We start from the raw sequence: 22,045 nt of genomic DNA, 5'->3' as shown, positions 1-22,045 counted from the left end.
CTTCATTCCATTGACAGTTCACTTATTAGACGGTCACACCCTACGCCACTGAGCATTCGGTTATTAGGGTTTTGTTTTCTCCCTTCTATTTTATGAGTTATTCCAAAAGAATATAGTCTTGAGAATTTTATGCTTTCCTGTGATCATGGTCATTCATTATTTTTAGATTTCCCCAGAACTTTTATTTACCTCAGGAAGAAAATTTTATTTGCCTTCTCTAGAATTAGATTTTGATTTAGTGCTTGGGGAAAAAATGCCTGTAAAACGAAACCTTACCCAGACAGCACCATAACTAGGGAAGCTGGTGGCTTACATCAATCACTCTGAGTTTTGTTCTAGTTTTTTACCAATGTTAAAGACAAATGCATAAAAGGTGAGAAAGAATGAGAATGGGGTAGATACAGTGGGTTCTGGTATTAAAAACATGGGGGGGCAGCTTGGTTTGGGGGACAAGGAGGGATCTCATGCCTACTGTGTGCAGGCCCTCTACAAACTCATTTAATGCTCTTGTGAAGTGGAGATCCCATTCTACAGAGAGGAATATTAAGGCTCGGAGAAACTGAAAGAAAGAACGAAAGAACAAAAGAAAAAGAAGAAAGAAAGAAAGAAAGAAAGAAAGAAAGAAAGAAAGAAAGAAAGAAAGAAAGAAAGAAAGAAAGAAAGAAAGAGGCCCTTGGCCCAGGTCACGTGTTTAGTAAGTGCTAGAGCTAAGGTGACATTCTTCCCAGGTTCTGTTGGTGACTCTAGGGCTGTGTCAGTTACGAGCTGTGTGACTTCGGGGAATCCCCTAATCCTCTGTGCCTCAGTTCCCCCACCTGAAAGAAGAACCATCTGGATTAGGAACAATGAGGTCTCCAGATATCCCCCGGAGCTTTAACATTCCAGGAGGCCACTGATCGTGTGAGCACGATCGGGATTGGCTGTTCGTGAGCCAATCAGGCACCGGATAAACATCTCCCTATCAGGCCAAGGTGGGAAGGGGAGGGTGAAAGTTAAAAGAAAACCCACCAAAACCAACAAACCAACTTTGACAGGAGGTCTATAAAAACCGCGTGTTCCCAAAGGTTCGTCCTATTTGGCGGCGGCTGCCTGCTCCACAGCTCCTGATCCCGAAGAAGGCTCTCCTCTCCCAAACCGTGAGTACAGAACGTCCTTTGTCTACCTGGCCTGCAGCAGGCAGTGAGGGTTACTGATGCGGCCGCACCCGCAGACGAGGAAGTCTGTTTGCCTGTATTTTCAGGACAAACTTGATGGTGGCTGAAAGTGTGCTGCTGTGCTGAAAGGGTGGTTTTTCTCCCCAAGCCTAAACGCTCATCCACACCTTTGCTGACTCTCTGGAGGCAAAATGTTCAAGACCGCTCCCAGTATTACCCGTTTGAGGGTTCTTCTGTCGCTGGCCTGGGAGAAACAACTTGAATACACATCTTTGGTTAGGTTCTAGTCACTTCCTGAGATCCCTGCTCATTTCTACTCTCCCCGTCACAACTGCTTATTTCCATGATTAATTTGCAGACCTATCGTCTTATGTCGTTTTCTTTATTCTCCTCCTACACGCACTGGTGCTGGCACTGATGTTTCTTTGTCACACAAAGGAACTCCTGGTGTGTGTTGCCCTTGCCTTCCCCCACTGCTCAAATGAGACGCGGAACAGGCTCGGAATCGGCACAGAGCACCACCGTCATTTGATCCCGAATTGTCAAACTTCCACTCTTTTGATGGTTCCTATAACGTTTCCTACTTTGAAGATCCTACAGCTTAGGTTATTTAGAATCAAAAGCGGCTGATGTCCTTTGGGACCTTTGCTCTACTCTCTGAAAAATAGACATGTTGTGAGGATATGTTGCCTTTTAAAATAAACTTCTCTCTAAATAGTTACCTAGGGCTCCATTGGCCAGTTTGGATCCTGCGGGGATTCGAGCTCTGCTGCCATGAGGCCAAGGCACATCTGGGGACCACCCAGGCCGGCGCTGGAGCCCAAGGTGCTGAATGCAGTGTAGTTGCTATAATCTTGGAAATGCTCTTGACTTGGGTGCCAGCTTAGAAGAAAGAGCGACACTCAGCTCTCTTTCCGCGCTACCTCATGTGTGTTCAAAGTCACCAGGCTTTCATAAGGCATCTCACTGCGCTTGTCACTGTGACGCTGGGGTGGGGAATGAAGCTGTGGGCATCTTCACACGTCTGTATATGTGTGTATATGTATATGCTCACAGTGCCTGGAGATCATAGGCTTTCAATGAATAAGCCCCTCATGTCCTCTTGAAAACCCATCTGCCTTGCACATTGGAGAAGTGAATGGCTCTCTACGCCCTTATATTTCTCCAGCAGTTGAATAGTCATGTTTTACCAATCATTCTCTTTTCACAGCACCTCTTGAGGAAGGCAGAAAGAACCATACTGCAGGTTTCATGTGCTATTTTGCTGAAAAGGATTGGAAAAGGGATTCCAAGTCATAAGCCAGTAGGATGTGGTTTACAATCCTAGAACATCACAATTTAGAAGGGGCATCAGACACATTCTTTCTGAGCCTCCGTTTCCCCATCTTTAAATTTGGTGGGGTTGGTAATAGTTATCCCTGAGGTCATTTGCAGCTGTTTTTCTGTGATTGCCTTCTACTCTCATATTTTCATACTCACAACCTCCTCCCAGATTTGTGTATGTGTCACCTGTTAATATATTATGTATGATACATAATGTCATATATAAACCTATTTGAGAAATCAAACATTACAAAAAATTTAAAAAGTAAAATGTGAGAGTCAGTCCATCCCATCCGAATCCCCATGGTGACCCCAGGGTGGTTAGTCTCTGCTTATATAGATTTATAGACAGTATGTGTTATACCATTTTTTTAATTAAAAAGGAATGATATTATATCTTACATATTTCTTTGACACGTGTTTTTTTCCTCCCTTTTCACTTAATAATATAATGTGAACAACTTCCCATCACGCTTTAAACATAAATCGGCTCGAGGCCTTGGTGAGCACGAAATCTTTCTCTATGGTTACCCACTCCCAGCTGGCCTCCTGTCTCCCAGGGACGAACATTGGTCTGTGACCCTGTTTTATGATTAACAGAGGGGCAACATTTGTGCTGATGTTGTATAGACCTTTAATCCCTCTGTAGAAGTTTAACTTCCCATAAACAGTATTGGTTCGATTGGACCTTTTCTCTGTTTTTTTCTGGTTGAGTCAGCACACACAGACTGAAAAAAATAGCTTGGCAGTAAATAGAAACATGGACTCTCAGGTAATTATTTTTTTAAAAAATTAAAAAGAGAAATAGTAATACCCAACATTTTCATAATGCGTTATAAAACATCTTCATATTTTTCATGCAATTAACGCAACAAATATATCTTGAGCAATATGGTGAGTAGGGCGCTCACAGGTCAGAGTGGGTCCACTTGGTAGTGAGACACCCGCAGCAGAAATTAGCACCATCTATTCCACAGTAAACTGAGACTCAGAGAAGTTACTGACTTGCCTGTGGTCCCAGCGAGGAGCAAGCCGAGCTGGTCCTTGAACCCAGGTCTGTATGATCTGGTAGCGAAAACCTGTGTGAATGTGTGAGACGCTTATGAATTGACGAGGCCATGGTGTAGGGAGGATGAGCTGCAGGCCACGGATTGGGGTACGCTGGGGGTGTCCTCAACAAGTACTCTGGGGTGTTACCAAGAGTCACCTTAGAGTCGCCCAAAGGCTGATTCCTTTCACCAGGCTTACTCTTTCTGGAAAGGAGGGGAGCACTGTCCCTTATCCCAACTTTGTGCCTTATTAGTTAAATGTCCTTGGACAAATAATTAAACTCTCTTATGTTCTTTCCTTATCTATTACGGGTTAGTGGTGGGGGAAGCCCAGCTGCTTTGGACGTTATAATAAGGAATGAATTATACAGTGCTTGTAAAGCAATTAGCGGAGTACTTGGCATTAATGGTGATTTGTGTTATCGGGCTGTGTTTTCCTTTTGTTTCATTAAGGAAACATCTTTATTTCTTAGTTGTGAGTTCCTTGATGCAATTACCTAAACTGAGAGGAAAATTTGCACTTTGGCCTGAAGGTTGCCAACTTCAGGTTGGCTCTTTCCGCATAAAGATCTAGTGGCCAGATTGATAGCTCGTAATCCCTGACGACAATATTAGGGACTCATATGTAAATAAGGGGAAACATGATCTTCAGGTGGCTGGGATGGGAGGGGTCTTGGAAGAATATCTTCTCTAGAGATCATTGTCCACTAGCCTGTCCTGTCCACAGTGACAGCGTTGTGGTTCCACTCTTTTGGGTTAAGACGAGGGCTCCTGTTGAAGTGAGAGTGGCATCAGTGATACCAATGATACTTTCTCAAGAATTAGCTCAGTAGCCATCCGCTTTCTTATATCAAGCTTGCCTTGAAGGGATGCAGAAAATGTGAAGAAAATTGATTTGCCATGAGGGGCAGGACTGGGTGGGAAGCTCTGCCTCATCTTAGCTGAGACCTTGGACAAATCAGTTAACTTCTCTGAGTCTTAGCTTGCTCATTAATTAATGAAGATACTAGTTGCCCTGGTTACCTCATTGCTGAGTGGAACAAATGAGAACTGAGGTGTCCCTGGGCTTGCGGGAAGTAGAAAGCAGGCATGCGGCGTCTACCCTTGAGTGTTTGAGAGGGAGGAGACCAGGGAAAGGAGGAGGTCATAGGACTGGATAGGAAAACACTCAAGATCATCTTTACTACCATTTTTTTTTCTGTGATAGTCCAACACATGCAAAATCATTCTTTCTAACATCCAAGAGGAGAGCCGTGTGAGTTTGCATTTTCAAGATTGGCCCAAAGTGGCAGTTGAACAAGAGCAGTGATCCCCCTCAGATGACCACTGCTGAGGAGGGTGCTTGGATAGGGGATCTTCAAACCAGAGTCCTTCCTTGCTGGAGCAGTGAAGATACGAATGACTGGAGCGGGAGTCACCATGTGACTTCGGCATCCTTAGAGTGTAGGGAGCCTCCAGCCCAGAAGCACTTAGGGAAAATCTTCCCCATCTATTCCAAATGCTGTCATAGGTCGTGGAATATTAAAAAAAAAAAAAAAAGAGCCTTACACGCCATACTTTCTATGTCCTAAAGCTAAGGGAGGTTAACTGCAAGGCCAAATGGCAGGTTCTCCTCTCAAGCTGACTACCCAGAGAATAACACAGGCTAACAGAACAAAATGGGAGACGGCCAGAGAGGCTAAAAGCCTCAGGGTCCTGGCCTGAAGTCATCCAGAGCACACAAAGGCACCAGAAATCCATAGAGAGATAGTCAAGTACCGCAGTGCCATGTATTTATCGGATTGGAGTGGGTCACCAATGAGCTGGTTCAGTCTCCGGATCAGTGAACCCAAAGGTCTCCTGGAAGACATTCTATTTCGGATGACCAGGAAATTTGGCATCCCACCTTCATCCACTATGGCTAATTGCAACTACTTAAGCTAACAGGGGAAAAGCCCAGACCTCATTTGTTCATCCGGTTACAGAAGTGGGCCGGAAGGGTAAGAGGGGCCTAGAGGGTTTGTTTGTACACCTTCCCTGTCTTGATCACGAATCTGTCTGAGCCACCTGAGTTCTGTTCAGGACACGCCCGCACTCTTTTCCAGATCTGTCACCATGGCCCACCGATTTCCAGCCCTCACCTCAGAACAGAAGAAGGAGCTCTCCGACATTGCCCAGCGCGTCGTTGCCAATGGGAAGGGGATCCTGGCTGCCGATGAGTCTGTAGGTGAGTGCAAGTCACGTCATACAACAAGCGTATTCTTATTTCTACAACTTAGCCGAGGCAAGCAACAATTGTATTCTCTTCCCTCTCAGGGGGGTAAAGGTACACAGGAGTGGGAGCAGAAGACCCAGCAAGCAGAGACGTGTTGAGCCCTGTAGTTCCAGTAGGCAGATTTCTGAAAACCAAGGGAAGAGGCTCAAGCCCTCCGTTTTAAGGCTCCTTGCCAGGGATCAGTTGAATCTAGACGGTAGCAAGGTCAAGAACTCCGTAACCAGAATGAGATCAGAGACACAGACCTCTGCTGCTAATGAGAAGTCAGTGTACGGTCAGCTAGGGAAGGGCAGGGAGGGCAGGGAAGTGTCCACATCTGGAACAGGGAAGGGCTTGTGGCTGAGAGAAGCCCAGCACGGCACAAAGGAGGGTTGGGGCAGGCCTGTCTGGCCCACCATGAAATGATAGAAGCCAGGGAAATCAAGAGCCCGCCCCACCCCTCCTTCTATTGTATGTACATCTAGTCAGATTGAGGGCTGGACCTTGGTCAGGGTGGTGGTGGCTGGAGAGGCCCGAGGGCCTGACATACACTCTTGGGCCTGATGGTAGCTTGCACCCTGACCCTGACACGTCCAGTCCATATGCTTCCTATCCAGCATCCTGGTAGCAGCCAAGGTCTTTCCCCTGGGAGCCCAAAAAAAAAAAAAAAAAAAAGAGAGAGAGAGACACAGGAGTTTTAAAGATCTGAATAAAAAAGAGAGTCTCGGCATCCATCCTGCTGAGGCTCACCAGAGGGGAGGAGGCCGGGCGTAAAGCCCTAGCTGGCTCCTCAAGCTGCCTTTGGCCCGCCCGCCGTAGGCACCATGGGAAACCGCCTGCAGAGGATCAAGGTGGAGAACACCGAGGAGAACCGGCGGCAGTTCCGAGAAATCCTCTTCACTGTGGACAGCTCCATCAACCAGAGCATCGGGGGCGTGATCCTGTTCCACGAGACCCTCTACCAGAAGGACAGCCAGGGAAAGCTGTTCAGAAACATCCTCAAGGAAAAGGGGATCGTGGTGGGAATCAAGGTGAACACTTCCGTTCCCATCTCCCTTCTGCCGCATCCCAGCCAAACTCCCAGCCCGGTCGCCGGGCCGATGCTCTGAACGCCCTCCTCATCTAGTTGCCTCTCCTTTCCGTCATCAGCCCCCTCTGAGAACCAGATCCTTTCCTAGATTTTTCTGCCAGTGCCTTCTTCTTTCAACCAAGTTTTCTACAAGGTACTTAATCTCCTGGTGTCTCAATTTTCTCATCTCTAAAACGGGAAAGGAGTTTTTAAAACAATTCCTGTCTCATAATTATTATTTAGTTCATGGACTCTATTATTATTAAAGCACTTACTGTCCAGGCATAACTCAGTCTTCCAAAACTGCATGAACTCAGGGATGAAAACTAGTATCTGTTGAGTGCTTACAACTCCACACACTCATTTAATCTTCCTCATAACCTCTGGAGGTCAATTCCGTTCTTATCGTCATTCTAGAGATGAGGGGAGAAAACAGACTTACGAGGCATAGCATAACTTGGCCACAGCAAGGCAAAGCCAGAGCCAGTTCAAACTCCGCTGTCTACCTCTTGGGCTCATGACCTCAGCCTCTGCTAGGCTGGGAGTAGGGGCTGCATCTTTAGTCTTTAGATTTCCTGGAATAATGTCGTACTCGGTATGTGCAGGCGCTCAATAAATGTCCCTTGAACAAATAGGTTAAGAGAAGCTGATCTTACATGACACCTCTGCGTCGCGGGTCCTGTCAGATTACTTATTACTTCCCAAGCTCCAGGCCTGTGCTTTCACATGTTCCATCCTCTTAGTGTTGACACTTTTGCATTGTTCCTTCCAGGTACTTTCCTTCGTTTATGGATTTAATTGTGTCTCACCCCACCACCCACCCCGTGTCTAATACACCTTCCTAATTCAACTCCTTAGCTTGTGAAAGATGAGAACTATTAGTACGAGGGGCTTTGCTTTTGTTTTCCTGGGACCCCTGACACCTGCTAATTACTTGTTAATTATTTATATTCACAGTTAGACCAGGGAGGTGCTCCCCTTGCAGGAACCAACAAAGAAACCACCATTCAAGGTAAGGATATCACCTGCTGATATGAATCCAGCTAATATATGCTAGAAATGAAGGCAAGCGAAGAGGTGAGCAAGGGAAGACCAAATATGAATCTCACCCTGGTTTTAGAGTCACACACACCTGCTTTTCAACCCTGGCTCCTCTATTCGATCAATAACTATATGACCTCAGGCTAGTCACGTGCATGTTCTGAGTCAGTTAAAATAGGATGACAGTATCTACTTTGTGGAGTAGTCGTGGGGATTAATTAGACAACGTACATAAAGTGCTTACCATGGTGCTTTGCACAGAGAAGATACTCTGTCCCTGAGAGTATAATTTTTAGAGAAAAATCTAGCAGCAGAAGAGAGAAAAGGTCCCAAGCTTTGGGACCAGACCCAAGGGGTTTGACTCCTGGTTCTGTCATTTACTAATCAGACAGTTTTGCAAGGTGCTCACTGCCCAAGTGGACGAGTATGGACCACGGCATTAGGTTAGATAAGCAGAATTTGAATCCTGGCTCCGTCACCCATTAGCTATGCAAACTTGGTAAAGTCACATAACCTCTTGGAGCCTCGGTTTATAAAACAAGTATATATATATAAAACAAGTCTATAAAACAAGTATAATATTAACTATAAGAATTGTTATGATAATTAAATGAGATAAGGTATGCAAAATGCCTAGAACCATGCCTGGAGCATAGTAATACTAAACAAATATTTGTTCCCTCTGTTCTTATTAAGTATAAAGCCCCAGTTTGGGCTTAGTACTGGGATTAGTATTTACTTGCCTGGATGTTTTCAGTCCTTAAGCTCTGCTGACCGAGAGGTAAAGCAAGGAGAATTCCTTCACTTTATCAGTGGCCCCATGGATCAGGGACATGGTACAAAGAAGCCTTTCTTTCTTTTGTGACTTGCAGGGCTTGATGGCCTTTCTGAGCGCTGTGCTCAGTACAAGAAAGACGGTGTTGACTTTGGGAAATGGCGCGCTGTGCTGCGGATTGACAACCAGTGTCCATCCCACCTTGCCATCCAGGAAAACGCCAACGCCCTGGCCCGCTACGCCAGCATCTGTCAGCAGGTGCTCTGCCTTCCCCTTGGGCTAAAAAGCAGTCGGAAAGAGGTTTCTTCAGAACCTCTCCCATCATAGTGTCTCTAGGATCTCAGTTAAGTCTGATTTGCTTGTGTGGGTGCTGTGTTGAGGTTACCTGAGTTGTGAGCACCTGGAGAGTCCCAGTTAGAACTATACACAGTGCTTAATTCCTTAATTAACCCACACAAGGGGCATCCTTCTTAGTGATTTAAGTTCGCCTGCCCTAGAAGGGGGAGAGCTAGGTTCCGAGGTGGCTAGAATGGTCCCTAGGAGAATCTGTATATAGAGAAATTAAGGATTTGCATTATTTTACCCACTCCCAGGAGAACTTTGTTTTTAACCTCATTGTTCTTTTTTGGCTAAGCCACAAATGCTCACTAGAGATCCCACTAAATTTCCTTGTACCCTTTAAGTCAGTGAATGGCGCTTCTCTAAAGGCCTTCATTTTATCCCAATTGCAACTGTCAATCTCTTCTTAAGGAAAGGATCACAGTGAGCAGAGCTGTACTTTATCTCCTCCGTTTTCCTTTTTAGAATGGGCTGGTACCCATTGTTGAACCAGAGGTCATTCCTGATGGAGACCATGACTTGGAACACTGCCAGTATGTTACTGAGAAGGTAAGTCTTGAATGTAAAGGTCCCAATTTCAGTTAAAATATCTTATTTGTAAGTAAGAGCTGTTACTTAACATTTATCAGCTGTTATATATGAAATATTCTTCAGTTGGAATCATTATGTAGCCTTGAGAAGGTAAGGGGGTACTTATCAAATCTACTTTTTTGGCACAATGGGATTCTCCATATGGAAAAAGCACAGGATTTGCAGTACCAAGATTTGGATCTGACCATCCATGTTCGCAGCTGTGGCGCTGAGGGTAAATCCTGTCATCTTTTGGGATCAGTTATATTACATGTAAACAAAGAAATTTAAAAATAAGATGACACTCACATGACAAAATGTAATTAGAAGGTACTTTGTTCGTATCTGCAGTGCAACCTGATTTCACTTTTTCCACTTGCAAAAGTAGGTGGACTGAGATGAGGTCTGAAAGTGCTTCTGTCTCTAAAATGTATGTTTTTAGGACTACTCAGCTTCTATGGGGATGGAAAATGGAGGCCAATTTAGATGTCCCCAGCTAGCTACATCAAGGCAGGCTCAAGTGACCAAAGGGAGTGATGGGAAGGAAGGAGTGAGGGGGCTCCAGAAAGCAGAGCCATGCCACCAGTCCCCGCAGCGAGCAGTGAGACAGGGGAGGTGGGGCGAGGCCAGCATGGCTGTGCTCAATGGCTGGGGCTTGCCGCTGCCTGTGCATTGCCCTGATGAGGACTTGGGGCTGGCTGGGAAACTTGGGCCAAGTCACATACGAGGATTCGTCTGTCTGTCATCCCTGCAACCTAGACGTGCCAAAGGCAGGTGACTGTAAGGCTGGCTCTGGGTTTCACCTTTTGGGTCTCTTGTGCCTCAGGTCCTGGCTGCTGTCTACAAGGCCCTGAATGACCATCATGTGTACCTGGAGGGCACCCTGCTGAAGCCCAACATGGTGACTGCTGGGCATGCCTGCACCAAGAAGTATACTCCAGAGCAGGTGGCTATGGCCACCGTCACAGCTCTCCACCGGACCGTCCCCGCAGCTGTTCCTGGTGAGGCTTTCCTTCTTCTCTGACTTCCATCTTAGCCCTTATCCCGCGAAGGAGTTCCACCCGTTATTTGTGTTTGCCCGGGAGTCTCGTATCCAGAAACAGACCTCTGTATCTCACAGGCGGCCAGTGCTTGCTCTTCCACTCCAGGAAACCACACAGCCTGAGTCTGTCCAAATGCGCACAATCCATTGCTTTCCTCAGTAGTTCATCACGCTCCTTATTTATTAAAGCCTTTCTCTCCTTAGCCCAGCTAGCCTCGGCAAAAGCCAACTTATTTTTCCAACCCAGTTCCATGCAAATCAAGTACAGAAAGGATTGAGGCATTCGGTTCCTTTAGGCTCCTGGCTCGCTTTCTCAAGCTGGGTAGGGAAGCTGGGAACAGCAGAGTGCAATGGCTTCTCTCCTTCCAGGCATCTGCTTCTTGTCTGGCGGCATGAGCGAAGAGGATGCTACTCTCAACCTCAACGCTATCAACCTCTGCCCTCTCCCAAAGCCCTGGAAGCTAAGCTTCTCCTACGGACGGGCCCTGCAGGCCAGTGCACTGGCCGCCTGGGGTGGCAAGGCCGCCAATAAGAAGGCAACCCAGGAGGCTTTCATGAAGCGGGCCCTGGTAAGATCTAGTCCTTGTTTTTTTCTTTTTCTTTTTTTTTAAGATTGTGTTTATTTATTTTAGAGAGCGAGAGCGAGCAGGGAGAGGGGCAGAGAGAGAGGGAGAGAGAGAATCCTAATCAGACTCTGTGCCAAGCTCAAAGCCCAATGCTGGGCTGGATCCCACGACCCTGAATCACGATCTGAGCAGAAATCAAGAGTCAGACTCTCAAACGACTGAGCCACCCAGGCCCCTAAGATGCTACTACTTCTTATCTACTTGATCAAGTGGATATAGGAGCCTGGCTCTCTTACCTGGAGAAGCACTGTTTTCTTCAGGCCAGGGCGGTGTCTCCAGATAGTGTCTACTAGATATTTGAAAAGGTGGCATTAGAGCTCAGTAGGAAGGGGGGGTTGGGGAGGGTTGTGAACGATCCGCACTGGAATATAGTTGATCACAGTAGACAATCTCCACAGAGACACTTGAGAGGGAAGAGAAGAGGGCCAAAGACCGAACCAGAGCAACTTTCATTTTAGGAAGAAGTAGAAGAAAGCCACTAACGAGCAGCCGTAATAAGATAGGATGTGCCAAGGATCCTGGGAACAAATAGAAAAAAGTTTCAAGGGGGTCAGTCATAACACTTTACAGAGAGATTCAGAATAAAGGCTGAGAAATAAGCTGAGATTGGCATGTGGGAGCCTATCGGTGACCCTCAACACAGCAGTTTCAATAGAGAAGAGGAAAGGTGCTGATTCAAGAAGATTGTCAGGAAAAGGCCCAGAAAGAGGACCAGGAGAAATGAGGACAGAAAAAGATTTTATTCAGTCATTAACTATTCCTTTTTGAATATCTATTGTGAGCCAAGGACTGGGGTGAACAAAGGAGACACAGATACTGGCTTCAGGGAGCCTAGAGTTTAGCCAAATAGGAGACAGCCAGGCATGTTTGAATGTAAATCGAAAGGGTGATGGGTATGAAGGAGGGCACGTGCGGTGATGAGCGCTGGGTGTTAATACGCAACTAATGAATCATTGAACACTACATCAAACACTAACGATGTACTGTATGTTGGCTAATTGAACATAATAAAAAAAATAAAGAAATTAAATGTAAAGCAAAAGGAGCCAGAGGAGAGATTAAAGATGAGGACAGTGGGGGTAATTGAGAGGATAGGGAGTTAGAAGAAAAAGGATTGCGTGAGACTATTAAATGCAGGTGGTGGAGCTGGTCTTGGAAAGGAGGGAAGAGACAACAAAGAAGAAAAAAATGGGTTTGGAATCAGGTCTGTAGAGGTGAAGGGATGTAGTGGTTGATTACAGTTGAGGGCATCTGTTGAGGGGGATAAAGGAATGGAGATTTCCGTCTTCACAGCAGGGAAGCTTGGCATAGCTATTGAAGCGGTCTGCTGGGAGACTCACCAGACAAGAGTGGCCAAGGGTCAGGCAAGGTGCAGCTGAAATGAGAGTGAGTTTCCGGTGCATTAACTTAGATCCTGAATTTTCCTAGTAGCTCTCTTAACCATGCAGGAAGATCTAGAGCAATCCAAATGGGAAATAGGACAGAAGAGTAAAAGTTTAATAGGGAGACAGGAGAGTGCTGAATTTGAGCAATAGCAGTATTCAGCTTGCTGATCACGGAGGAGGCTGGGTGAGGAATCAGTGTAGCCAGCAGTTCGGCAATGAGGCACTAAAGGAAAGGCAGACCCCAGAGAAGCTTAGAAGACATCTCAGGGGCACAAGAGAGGTGCGAGATTTTAGAGGTAGTGCCTGACTTTGTTGGGATGGAGAGCGGGGTGTGACTGTGGGGGGCTGTGGCTGATGAGGGGCAGGGAGATGTGGCTAATATGATTGTGAAAGTAAGGGTCGGAAGGGCCAATCGCACAAAAGAAGGGAAGCTGAGCTCATTTAGGATGGTGGTTCTCAAGCTTGAGTATGCATCCGAATCACCTGGACGGCATGTGAAAACAGATTGCCCCAGCCACTTGCGTTTTTAATTGAGAAGGTCTGGGGTTGAACCTGAGAATTTCCATTTCTAAGAAGTGCTTAGGTCCATGCAACATGCTTTGGCAATCACTGTAGATGCGGAAATGAGTCCCGGAGAGAGCAAGATAAGAGCAACAGGGACTTGAAGACATGGTACCGTTGAGTGGCCCACAAATACTATTATTGCGGGTTTCGTAATTCTGAACTCCCCCCCCCTTTTTTTAAGACTTTATTTATTTGACAGAGAGAGACACAGAGAGAGAGGGAACACAAGAAGGGGGGATGGGAGAGGGAGAAGCAGGCCCTCCGCTGAGCGGGGAGCCCGATGGGGGACTCGATCCCAGGACCCTGGAATCACGACCTGAGCAGAAGGCAGACGCTTAATGACTGAGCCCCCCAGGCGCCCCTCTGAACTCCCCTGTATGTGGAATTTACACAAGCAATCAAATGATAGTATGATCACAACTACAAAAAATGATATATTCTTGTGGGCCGGTATAGGTGTAAATGGAAATTTTTTAAAAAGAATTTTTAAAATTTGCTGTGTCGTACTTCTGGCTGTGCCTGCTCCTTCCGCGTACCGTCTGGTCCGTTTCCTAGCAAACTGCTACAGTGGCCATCGCAAGCGTCTCCACTGTTCAGGCTGAAATATCCATTCCCTTATCACTGTCTCGATGAGAAGTTTCTCAGCTTCACTTCCTAATACTGTTGTTGCAATGTTGTTGGCACTAAAAAGAAACTTTCTCAGTAACGGACACAAACTTCAGCTTGCCTGAGAGATGCTCGGACAACTGGGACTGAAAAAAGGAGGTAAGGTGGCATAGAAGACAAGGAATGCCATCAGCACCAATATTTAGCAACACCACTGTAAGGAGAGAGAAACCCAGACGCAGGTGGAGCTGGATTCCAACGAGAGACAGAGGGGCAGGTCCAGGGTTGTGTTTGCTCTAACCCGTCCCCTCTCACGCTCGTTTTTCAGGCTAACTGCCAGGCCGCCAAAGGACAGTATGTTCACACGGGCTCTTCTGGCTCTGCTTCTACTCAGTCCCTCTTCACAGCCTGCTACACCTACTAGGACCCCAGGCCCGCAGCCTGCCTCCAGCTCTTCTGGGTGCCTTGGTAGGAGGGCTGAAAGAAGGTCAGCTGAAAGTTTCTGCTGACCCTGGAAATGAGACAAAATCAGATCAGAACTACTGGAAACAACGGTGCATGTTAAATTCTTAGACACAATGAAAAAAAAAAATCAGTTCTTGAAACGTAGGTGTGAAGATCAAGGACCTGATGAAATTTCATGCGATTTCCTTGCAACAGCTCCAGCTTCCCACGCCCCAGAGTAGCCACCTAAGAAAAGAATAGACTTGAAACAAAACCAGCTCTCCATTCGAGTAACGACCACCAGATAGAACACCTCAGAAGCTGAGCGTGGAGAAGTGTGTCTTATTCAACAATCGTAGCAGTGGTAGGTTATGAAGGAGGCAACTGCAACCAACAAAGAAATAAAATGTTCTAGAAGCCTTCAGCTGGTATCAGGTTTTACTTTCTTCTCTTGCTTCCAAAGGGCCCAGGATAGTTCATGACCTTCGAGTCTACTAGACATGATCACCATTAATGGTCAGGGGCCTCAACTTGGGCTACTCACTGGAAGCATCAGCCAAAAATGGAAAAGCCCTGATGTTTAGGCCACACTCCAGCCCAGTTCAATCAGAAACTCTGGATGTGGGATCCTCTAAATATCAGGGTTTCTTAACAGCTTCTTCGGGGACTCCAAAGTATAGCCACATTTGAGAACGCCCAGGCTAAATTTCAAGTCTGAGGGTATTTTAAAAGGACAGCCTTTCATAATATGAAGCAAGCTACAGGGTAAAATGGTTTCAAGCAGCATGCAGAGTGCAATGGGACAATCAGTGTGGCTTTGATGCTCGCAGCGTTCCTCTTGAGGTGACCCAGGTTTGGTGACACACGCTCCACTCCCTCTGTGTATCTAAGCGCACTACCTCGGTTTGCAGTAAATACTATTCACGTAATTACACTTTATTGGCTTCCAATTTTCAGAATTAACCTATAGAAAAAGCATTAAAGACAACTGTAGTTACAAAAGAGAATTTAAATATAATTTTGTACAATATAAAAATTATGATTTTGGTGAAACAAAAGTAATGATTTCACTGACAAGCTAGGAAATTAAAGGAGGAGGAGAGGTGGAGAGGAGGGAAGGGAACATTAATTCACTGGAGAGGTGGAGAGTCAGGATACTACTTAAAATTAATGGATTAAGAAACAGTGCTAAAAAAAGAAATAAGGCTTTAAGTCTATTAAAGGGTATGGATATAAATCGTTAAAATATTCACACGTATAATTAAATATAGGAGAAAAGGAGTAAACTAAATTCTTTGTCTTGAAGAGTGCAAAGATAAATGATATTGCTTAGAGTGGATAAATTAAGAGCTAGAGGCATACACGTAGCGCTTAGAGGAATAAGACAGAATTAGTCCAAAGGGACTTTGTCTGAGGAGAGAGACCTGGGAGTGCGGCACGGGGAAGATTTTTACTCATGTGGCTCTCCCACCATTTGAGTATTTGTTTCCACATACCTGTATCACTTCTGTAAAGACAGCTGTATTCGTCTGGCCTGGAGCTTTCACTTTTCCTGGGATGATATAACCAAGCCTCGAGCAGTTAAATTACTTGCTGACGGTCACACCTACAGAGAGGCTTAGGGGTTGAGAGCTGAGAGATTAGAATTCACGTCTCTTTCTCCTATAAAGGGCGTGTGACCAGGGAGGAAGGGGCGGACAGGGCAACAGGCAGTTTTCAAAATCTCTGCTATCGGGGCGCCTGGGTGGCACAGCGGTTAAGCGTCTGCCTTCGGCTCAGGGCGTGATCCCGGCGTTATGGGATCGAGCCCCACATCAGGCTCCTCTGCTATGAGCCTGCTTCTTCCTCTCCCACTCCCCCTGCTTGTGTTCCCTCTCTCGCTGGCTGTCTCTATCTCTGTCGAATAAATAAATAAAATCTTTAAATAAAACAAAAACAAAACCTCTGCTATCAGGGTGCCTGGGTGGCACAGCGGTTAAGCGTCTGCCTTCGGCTCAGGGCGTGATCCCGGCGTTATGGGATCGAGCCCCACATCAGGCTCTTCTGCTATGAGCCTGCTTCTTCCTCTCCCACTCCCCCTGCTTGTGTTCCCTCTCTCGCTGGCTGTCTCTATCTCTGTCGAATAAATAAATAAAATCTTTAAATAAAACAAAAACAAAACCTCTGCTATCGGGGTTGTAGGTCTTCTACATGTCCTTTTTTTTTTTTAGACTTTATTTATTTATTTATTTATTTATTTATTTATTTGAGAGAGAGAAAGACAGTGTGTGTGAGTGAGGCGGAGGAGCAGAGAGAGAGGGACAAGCAGACTCTGCCCTGAGCGCAGAGCCCAACGTGGGGCTCCGTGCCACAACCCTGCGATCATGACCTGAGCCGAAATCAGGACCCGGACACTTAACTGGCTGAGGCGCCCAGACGCCCCGTCTTCTCCATTTCTTACTGCAGGCGGGCACGCACTCAGTATGTGAATAGTTGAGCTCCTACCACGTGTTAAGCTGTCCTAAAGCTGGTAATACCTGGTGTGACCAAACTCTTCTGCCAGAAAATTGTCATTTAGAGCTTACTCAGCGTCATGACCTTATGTTGTAAAGAAACCTCCTAGGTTCTCATTTATGGGTTTAGTGAGAATCTATAATCAAGGTTGAGTTATTTATGCATTTTGATCCAGGCCAAATTACACTTCACCGGGGATGAGGATTTATGTAATGCATTTGCCTGGCTATCATCTGATATATTTTCCCAACTAAGGCACTACAGTTGTTTTTGAAATCTCAACCCCAGTACTTTACTCCACTGAGGGTAATACGAAGACAAGTGTTATAAGGCTATAGACTTCAATTTCTTTTAACTGTATGATCACTGAGTGATATATCAGTGGCTTTCTACCTTTTGGTACACATGTCAGATTTTTTCTAGTAGTTATTGAACACTTACTACAAATAAAATTTGGTACTAGGCACCGAAGGTAATTAAGAGAAGTTTCAGCTTTAGGGGAGGCCTGACATTTGCACACCACACGATGAAGCTTACATAGCTAAGGAAGAGACACAGATGCCATTGACTGGGGGTTGGGAAGTGGGAGGAGATAGCATTTAGGGTAGTTATCAAGGGATGGCAAAAGGCAAGGAACTCTTAGAACGGCCTTTGCGTAAGAAAATTTACTGGGAGAAGATGGTACCTTTTGAAGGCATAAGTATAAAAAGCAAAGGTCACCAAAAATTATTAAATGCTGGAAGGAATAAAAAGAGGAATTGGGTTTTGCTCTGAAGAGGAAGGAGGTGAGAAGGGAGGGAAGGGGCAGGGAAATGAGCGAGGGTAAAGGAAGAAATGAGAAAGGAGGGGAAAGGGAGCAGGCAGGGAGAAGCCAGAGCAAGATGGAATTGGGGGAGGTGACTAAATAAAGCACTTTTAAGAAGGTGGAGAAGTTTCAAGCAATCTAAAGACATTTGTCTGCTTGAGAGGAAGAACTGAATTTCACACATGAGTTTACATCCTGGTATTCAAAAACAAGATCCTGAGATGATTCATAATGATTCATAATGTGAATTAATTTAGCAGAAGCTGAAGCCAACTGTGACAATGAGAATATAAGCCTCCAGAACTTTGCAGAAATCTTGGAGCAGGCTTTAGGCGATGCAGGAAGGGACTTTAAGTCCATCTGATTTAGCTCTCCTGGGGTAAAAGCCTCCAGCTGACATCTACATTTCCTCGCAGCAACAGCGGAGGAACCTGGGGTCCAGGGCACCGAGGCAGTTGTCCAAGGTCACATCACCAGTAGGTGAGACTTGCAAAGTCCTCTTGGAAGTCAGTACTTGGGGTGGTGAAAAACAGTGGTTCTGGAGTCAGACAGTCTAAGTTCAGATGCTGGCTCTGGCACTTATTAGCCACGTGACCTCGGACACATTGTACCACCTTTCTGTGGTTCTTCATTTCCAAAATTTTTTAAGTACAGCATTGAAAATTGCTGAGAGATTAAATGAGTCAATACCTCTCAATAACAGGTTCACATCTGTTATTTCAATTTTCACAATCCTGAAATCCAAAAAGCTCTGAAAATCAAAAGTTTTCTCCTAAGTTTGCAGCAAATTATTTGGTGGCAAAGCCTGACTTGAGGCTGTCATCTTTATTCCACTTGATGGGGTGCAGAGCTCATGTGACTGATTTTAGGTGCTGACTCAGACCCTGCAGAGGGAGTTATACAATGTGTAGCATAAGCACTATATTTAATCTCTAAAATCTGAAAAATTCTGATTTCTAAAACACATACATCCTCAAGGCTATCAGATAAAGAATTGTGGACCTGTCCTTAGAACAGTATCTATCTCATATGCAGGGTAAAAATGAGTTACCTATGCTCAGTAGACCCCAGAGGGCTCATGTTGTGTGCTATCAATTCCCTAAAGCCATTTTCTAGAGAGGATGAGTGAAAAAGACAGGAGTCATGGCAGAGCTCAACACAGCCAGTCACAGGTCTTTTTTCGTCACTCGAATAAATATGTTTACTGGCTGTAACACAGTCTATCCTAAGCCTCCTGAAATGGCCATTCAATGCTGGGTTTCAGTTTCTGTAAACATTTATAAAATCCGTCAACAAGTATTCATTTAGCACCTACTGTATGCTCAGCCATGTGAAGATACTACACGGTCCTGACCGTGGAGAAGAAGAAGGATACAGTTAGGAAACAAAATGGTGACAATAATGTGCTAAATTACAGTGGCATAGGCGAGGTGCTGAGATCAAAGGGGCTATAGACAGTGGGATGAATTACAGTTTATTGCTAGTTATATGATCTTGGGATCTCGAGCCTCAGTTTCATTATCTGTAAAATGGGGTTTCTGTGAGGTTAGAAATATTTCATGTAGAGTGCCGGATACGTAAGTTGTGAATAAATAATATGTTTTTTCCCTGTCAGTTGGCTCTTCGAGAATGGTAAAGGCTCTTGAGTGGGTGTGAAGATGAATTAACTTTATACTGGCTGGAGTACAGATCGTGTATGTTGACACCATTGGAAATTAGATTAGAAGGGTGAGGCACAGTGAAGAGGAAGGGGAGATTGGGCAGGGATATTATGGAAAGTCTTGCCTTGAAATAATGAGAAACAGGGACCTGTGAGTAATTTTGGGGCAGAAAATAATGTGATAAAAGAATAGTGCTGAAAATTATATTTTTGGAAGGCAGGGGACTGGGAGGATTGGGAAGCTGGGAGGCAGCTAAGGGCCTACTAGACTCTTGGTGGTGGTGGGTGAGTGGACATGAGATCTTTAGATTGGGGAAAATAGCAACAAAAACCTCTCATGTAATGTTGCTATTTACCACCCTAATGAACAAGTCTCTTTTATTGCAAATCAACAGGCAAATACTGGGACAAAGAATTCACAATTCTTCTACATCTGCTTCTCAAAATGAGGCTTACATACATGCACAGACTCAGCCCTTCGAGAATGGTGGCAGCACAGGGAAATATAAAGCATCTTCCAAACAGAGCACTAACTCTTCGGCTGTTCAGAACAACCGGGACTAGGCTGTAGCCCGAGGTCTCAGATGTCAGAGAAATCTATCCTGCTCTCTTAAAAAATTCAAGGTCAAACATCTTTCTGCAGCCACTTCCAACTTTTCCTTGTCCCGCTCTGGTTTTGCCTGGGGCATTTTATAGGCTACAGAAGTCAGAGTGCACTTCTTGGTCCCGGGGATGAAATGACCGTCACGTACTGTGGGTTACCTTAGCCATTGAGCATGAGAAGCATATTAAGAACATGGCTCCTGGACAGGAAATAGAGCAGGAAGAGCTATGCTGTTTTATTTCTGCAAAATATATCAAGACTCAGCATTTTGGAAAGTTACGTGATTTCTCCCCATTCTTTACATTGTGGAGTACACGTGGCCTACTATTCACTTCTAAAGTCTCCTTGCAGATAAAGGACTCCTTGAAGGCAGTATGCAACTCATACAGTATTAACATAGCACCTGACAGGCATTTAAAGATACATGTTAGTTGAACTTGTACTATTTGTGCGGTTAAGTAAACGTACCTATCCTTCTATTTTCTATGCATTATGGTTATAGAGATGGCCTTAATTAAAAAGAAACCAATCAACCCACTCCCACCAACCACCCAAGGCCACAGAACACATTTGAAGGAGAGAAGGAAGGTGAAAGGTATTAAATACTGATTAGGAACAATGACTTTAAAAAGATGATTGGAATATTTGGACTAGATTTTTTTTTTGAAAAGTTGAAATTTACTCTACAAATATTATGCTCAACTGGGTATGCTGTGTAAGCCCCTAGATTTGCTGATGATGTCCTCCTTTAGGAAGACAGATTAAAATGAAACGCCTCATTTAGCAGAATTACAGAAATGGAGCATTGTAGTTATTTTCAATTTTTTCTTTCCCCCAAAGGCTTCTTTCACCTGCGTGTTTTAAAATGTTGTCTACCTTGATGGTTACTTTTTTGTTTAAATTTGACTGGGCTCAGGGATGCTGGTAAAATACTATTTCTTGTGTCTGTGAGGGTTTCTGGAAGAGATGTGCATTCGCATCTGTAGACTGAGTCACGATCGACTCCGCCAATGCTGGTGGGCATCATCTAATTCACTGAGGGTGTGAACTGAATGAAAAGGCAGAGGAGGAGCAAATTTGCTCCCCGCCTAAGCTGGGGTACCCATCTTCTCCTGTCCTTGGACATCAGTGCTCCTGGTTCTCGGGTCTTTGGGCTGGGACTGAATTATACCACTGGCTTTTCTGGTTCTCGTTTATAGCTGTCATGAGACTTCTTGGCCTTCGTAAGTACACGAACTCAAAACTTCCTCCTCCTATTCACTCCCACATTGTCTCTTAAACGAAAACGGAGGCACCACGAGATGTGCGCTGTGTGCAATTTTTGGAAAGGTATCAGGTGTACCAGTAATATTTCTTAAGTGAGTGCTGGTTATACAGGTTCAGTTGTTAAATTTGGAGCACACCTTGAAATATGGGCCCCTTTCTCTCTCTCGTGCACGTACACACACACACACACACACACACACATTTAAATACAAGGAAAATGTTATCACAGAATTTGAGGCAGCATAAAGTCCTCTCTCTTTAGCATGGTAACTCCCATCTGCCTGTTCACAGGCAGCCTTAGCCACCTGCCACTTTCCCGCCACCACACAACCGCAGGCTCACTCTGTAGCCCATACGTCCTCTTGATAATTCTGTCTTCAGTTTTTTCCTGGTACTCATCTTTTAGTCTCATCCCTTCTTGAAAGATTTTTCTCCCTCTCTCTTCTTCATGTGCCTCCCTGTTCTTTTATCATCCTCTTAGAAAACAACTGTGAATACTGCAATAACCTTGCTTTAAAAAAGTTAATCTTTCTGGCTATGCTTTATATACGCAATGAATGGTACATATAATCAAGAATTGTTTCACTGCGACTGGAGTTTTGAGCTGTCACTCCGGATTCACATCCAAGGATGTTAAAAAATATGTAATTTTAGTAGGAGTATCTCATATGACAATGTCCCCACATTACAATGAGGTCAACAGTCAGAGCTTCTGCTCAGCAAGATAACCACACATGAAACAGATGCAACTCGGGCAAAAAGCACAATGCTTAAGTGTGCACACAAACTAGCACGTACGGAAAACGTACTTCACATTCGGTTTTTCAAAATACTGAGAACAGGTCTAAGAACCTCATTAGTAGTTGAGAACTTGGCCTGAGAACGACTGGTGTAGAATAAGTAAAACCGAGACAATTCCAGACAGGAGGATAACTGGGGCATCAAGTGCATTTTCAGTTACTTTTTGTACTTTTCATTGGGCTACAAACTGTTTTTG

The 22,045-nt window shown here is 45.0% G+C and overlaps 1 protein-coding gene across 1 annotated transcript; it reads left to right on the top strand.

The window, feature by feature from the left end:
- The first annotated feature begins 5,503 nt into the window (after window positions 1-5,503).
- Window positions 5,504-14,284, top strand: ALDOB (aldolase, fructose-bisphosphate B). Its single transcript, XM_008707894.1, has 8 exons — window positions 5,504-5,732; window positions 6,579-6,790; window positions 7,786-7,840; window positions 8,742-8,902; window positions 9,449-9,532; window positions 10,380-10,554; window positions 10,965-11,164; window positions 14,105-14,284. Exons 1-8 carry the CDS (start codon window positions 5,621-5,623, stop codon window positions 14,198-14,200), a joined length of 1,095 nt encoding a protein of 364 aa, XP_008706116.1. The 5' UTR covers window positions 5,504-5,620; the 3' UTR covers window positions 14,201-14,284.
- Window positions 14,285-22,045: the final 7,761 nt, after the last annotated feature.

This window comes from Ursus maritimus, unplaced genomic scaffold (assembly GCF_017311325.1).
Source record: "Ursus maritimus isolate PB19 unplaced genomic scaffold, ASM1731132v1 scaffold_17, whole genome shotgun sequence".
NCBI classification, from domain to species: Eukaryota; Metazoa; Chordata; class Mammalia; order Carnivora; family Ursidae; genus Ursus; species Ursus maritimus.
The sequence above is the reverse complement of the archived record's forward strand: the minus strand, read 5'-3'. Positions and strand labels throughout refer to the sequence as shown.

What these genes read in the sequence shown, in the direction of transcription:
- ALDOB (XM_008707894.1), top strand. Translation starts at nt 5,621, where the DNA reads ATGGCCCACCGATTTCCAGCCCTCACCTCAGAACAGAAGAAGGAGCTC. An exon ending in CAAAGAAACCACCATTCAAG is followed by an intron (nt 7,841 to 8,741) that starts GTAAGGATATCA and finishes TGTGACTTGCAG; the next exon opens with GGCTTGATGGCCTTTCTGAG. An exon ending in CGTCCCCGCAGCTGTTCCTG is followed by an intron (nt 10,555 to 10,964) that starts GTGAGGCTTTCC and finishes CTCTCCTTCCAG; the next exon opens with GCATCTGCTTCTTGTCTGGC.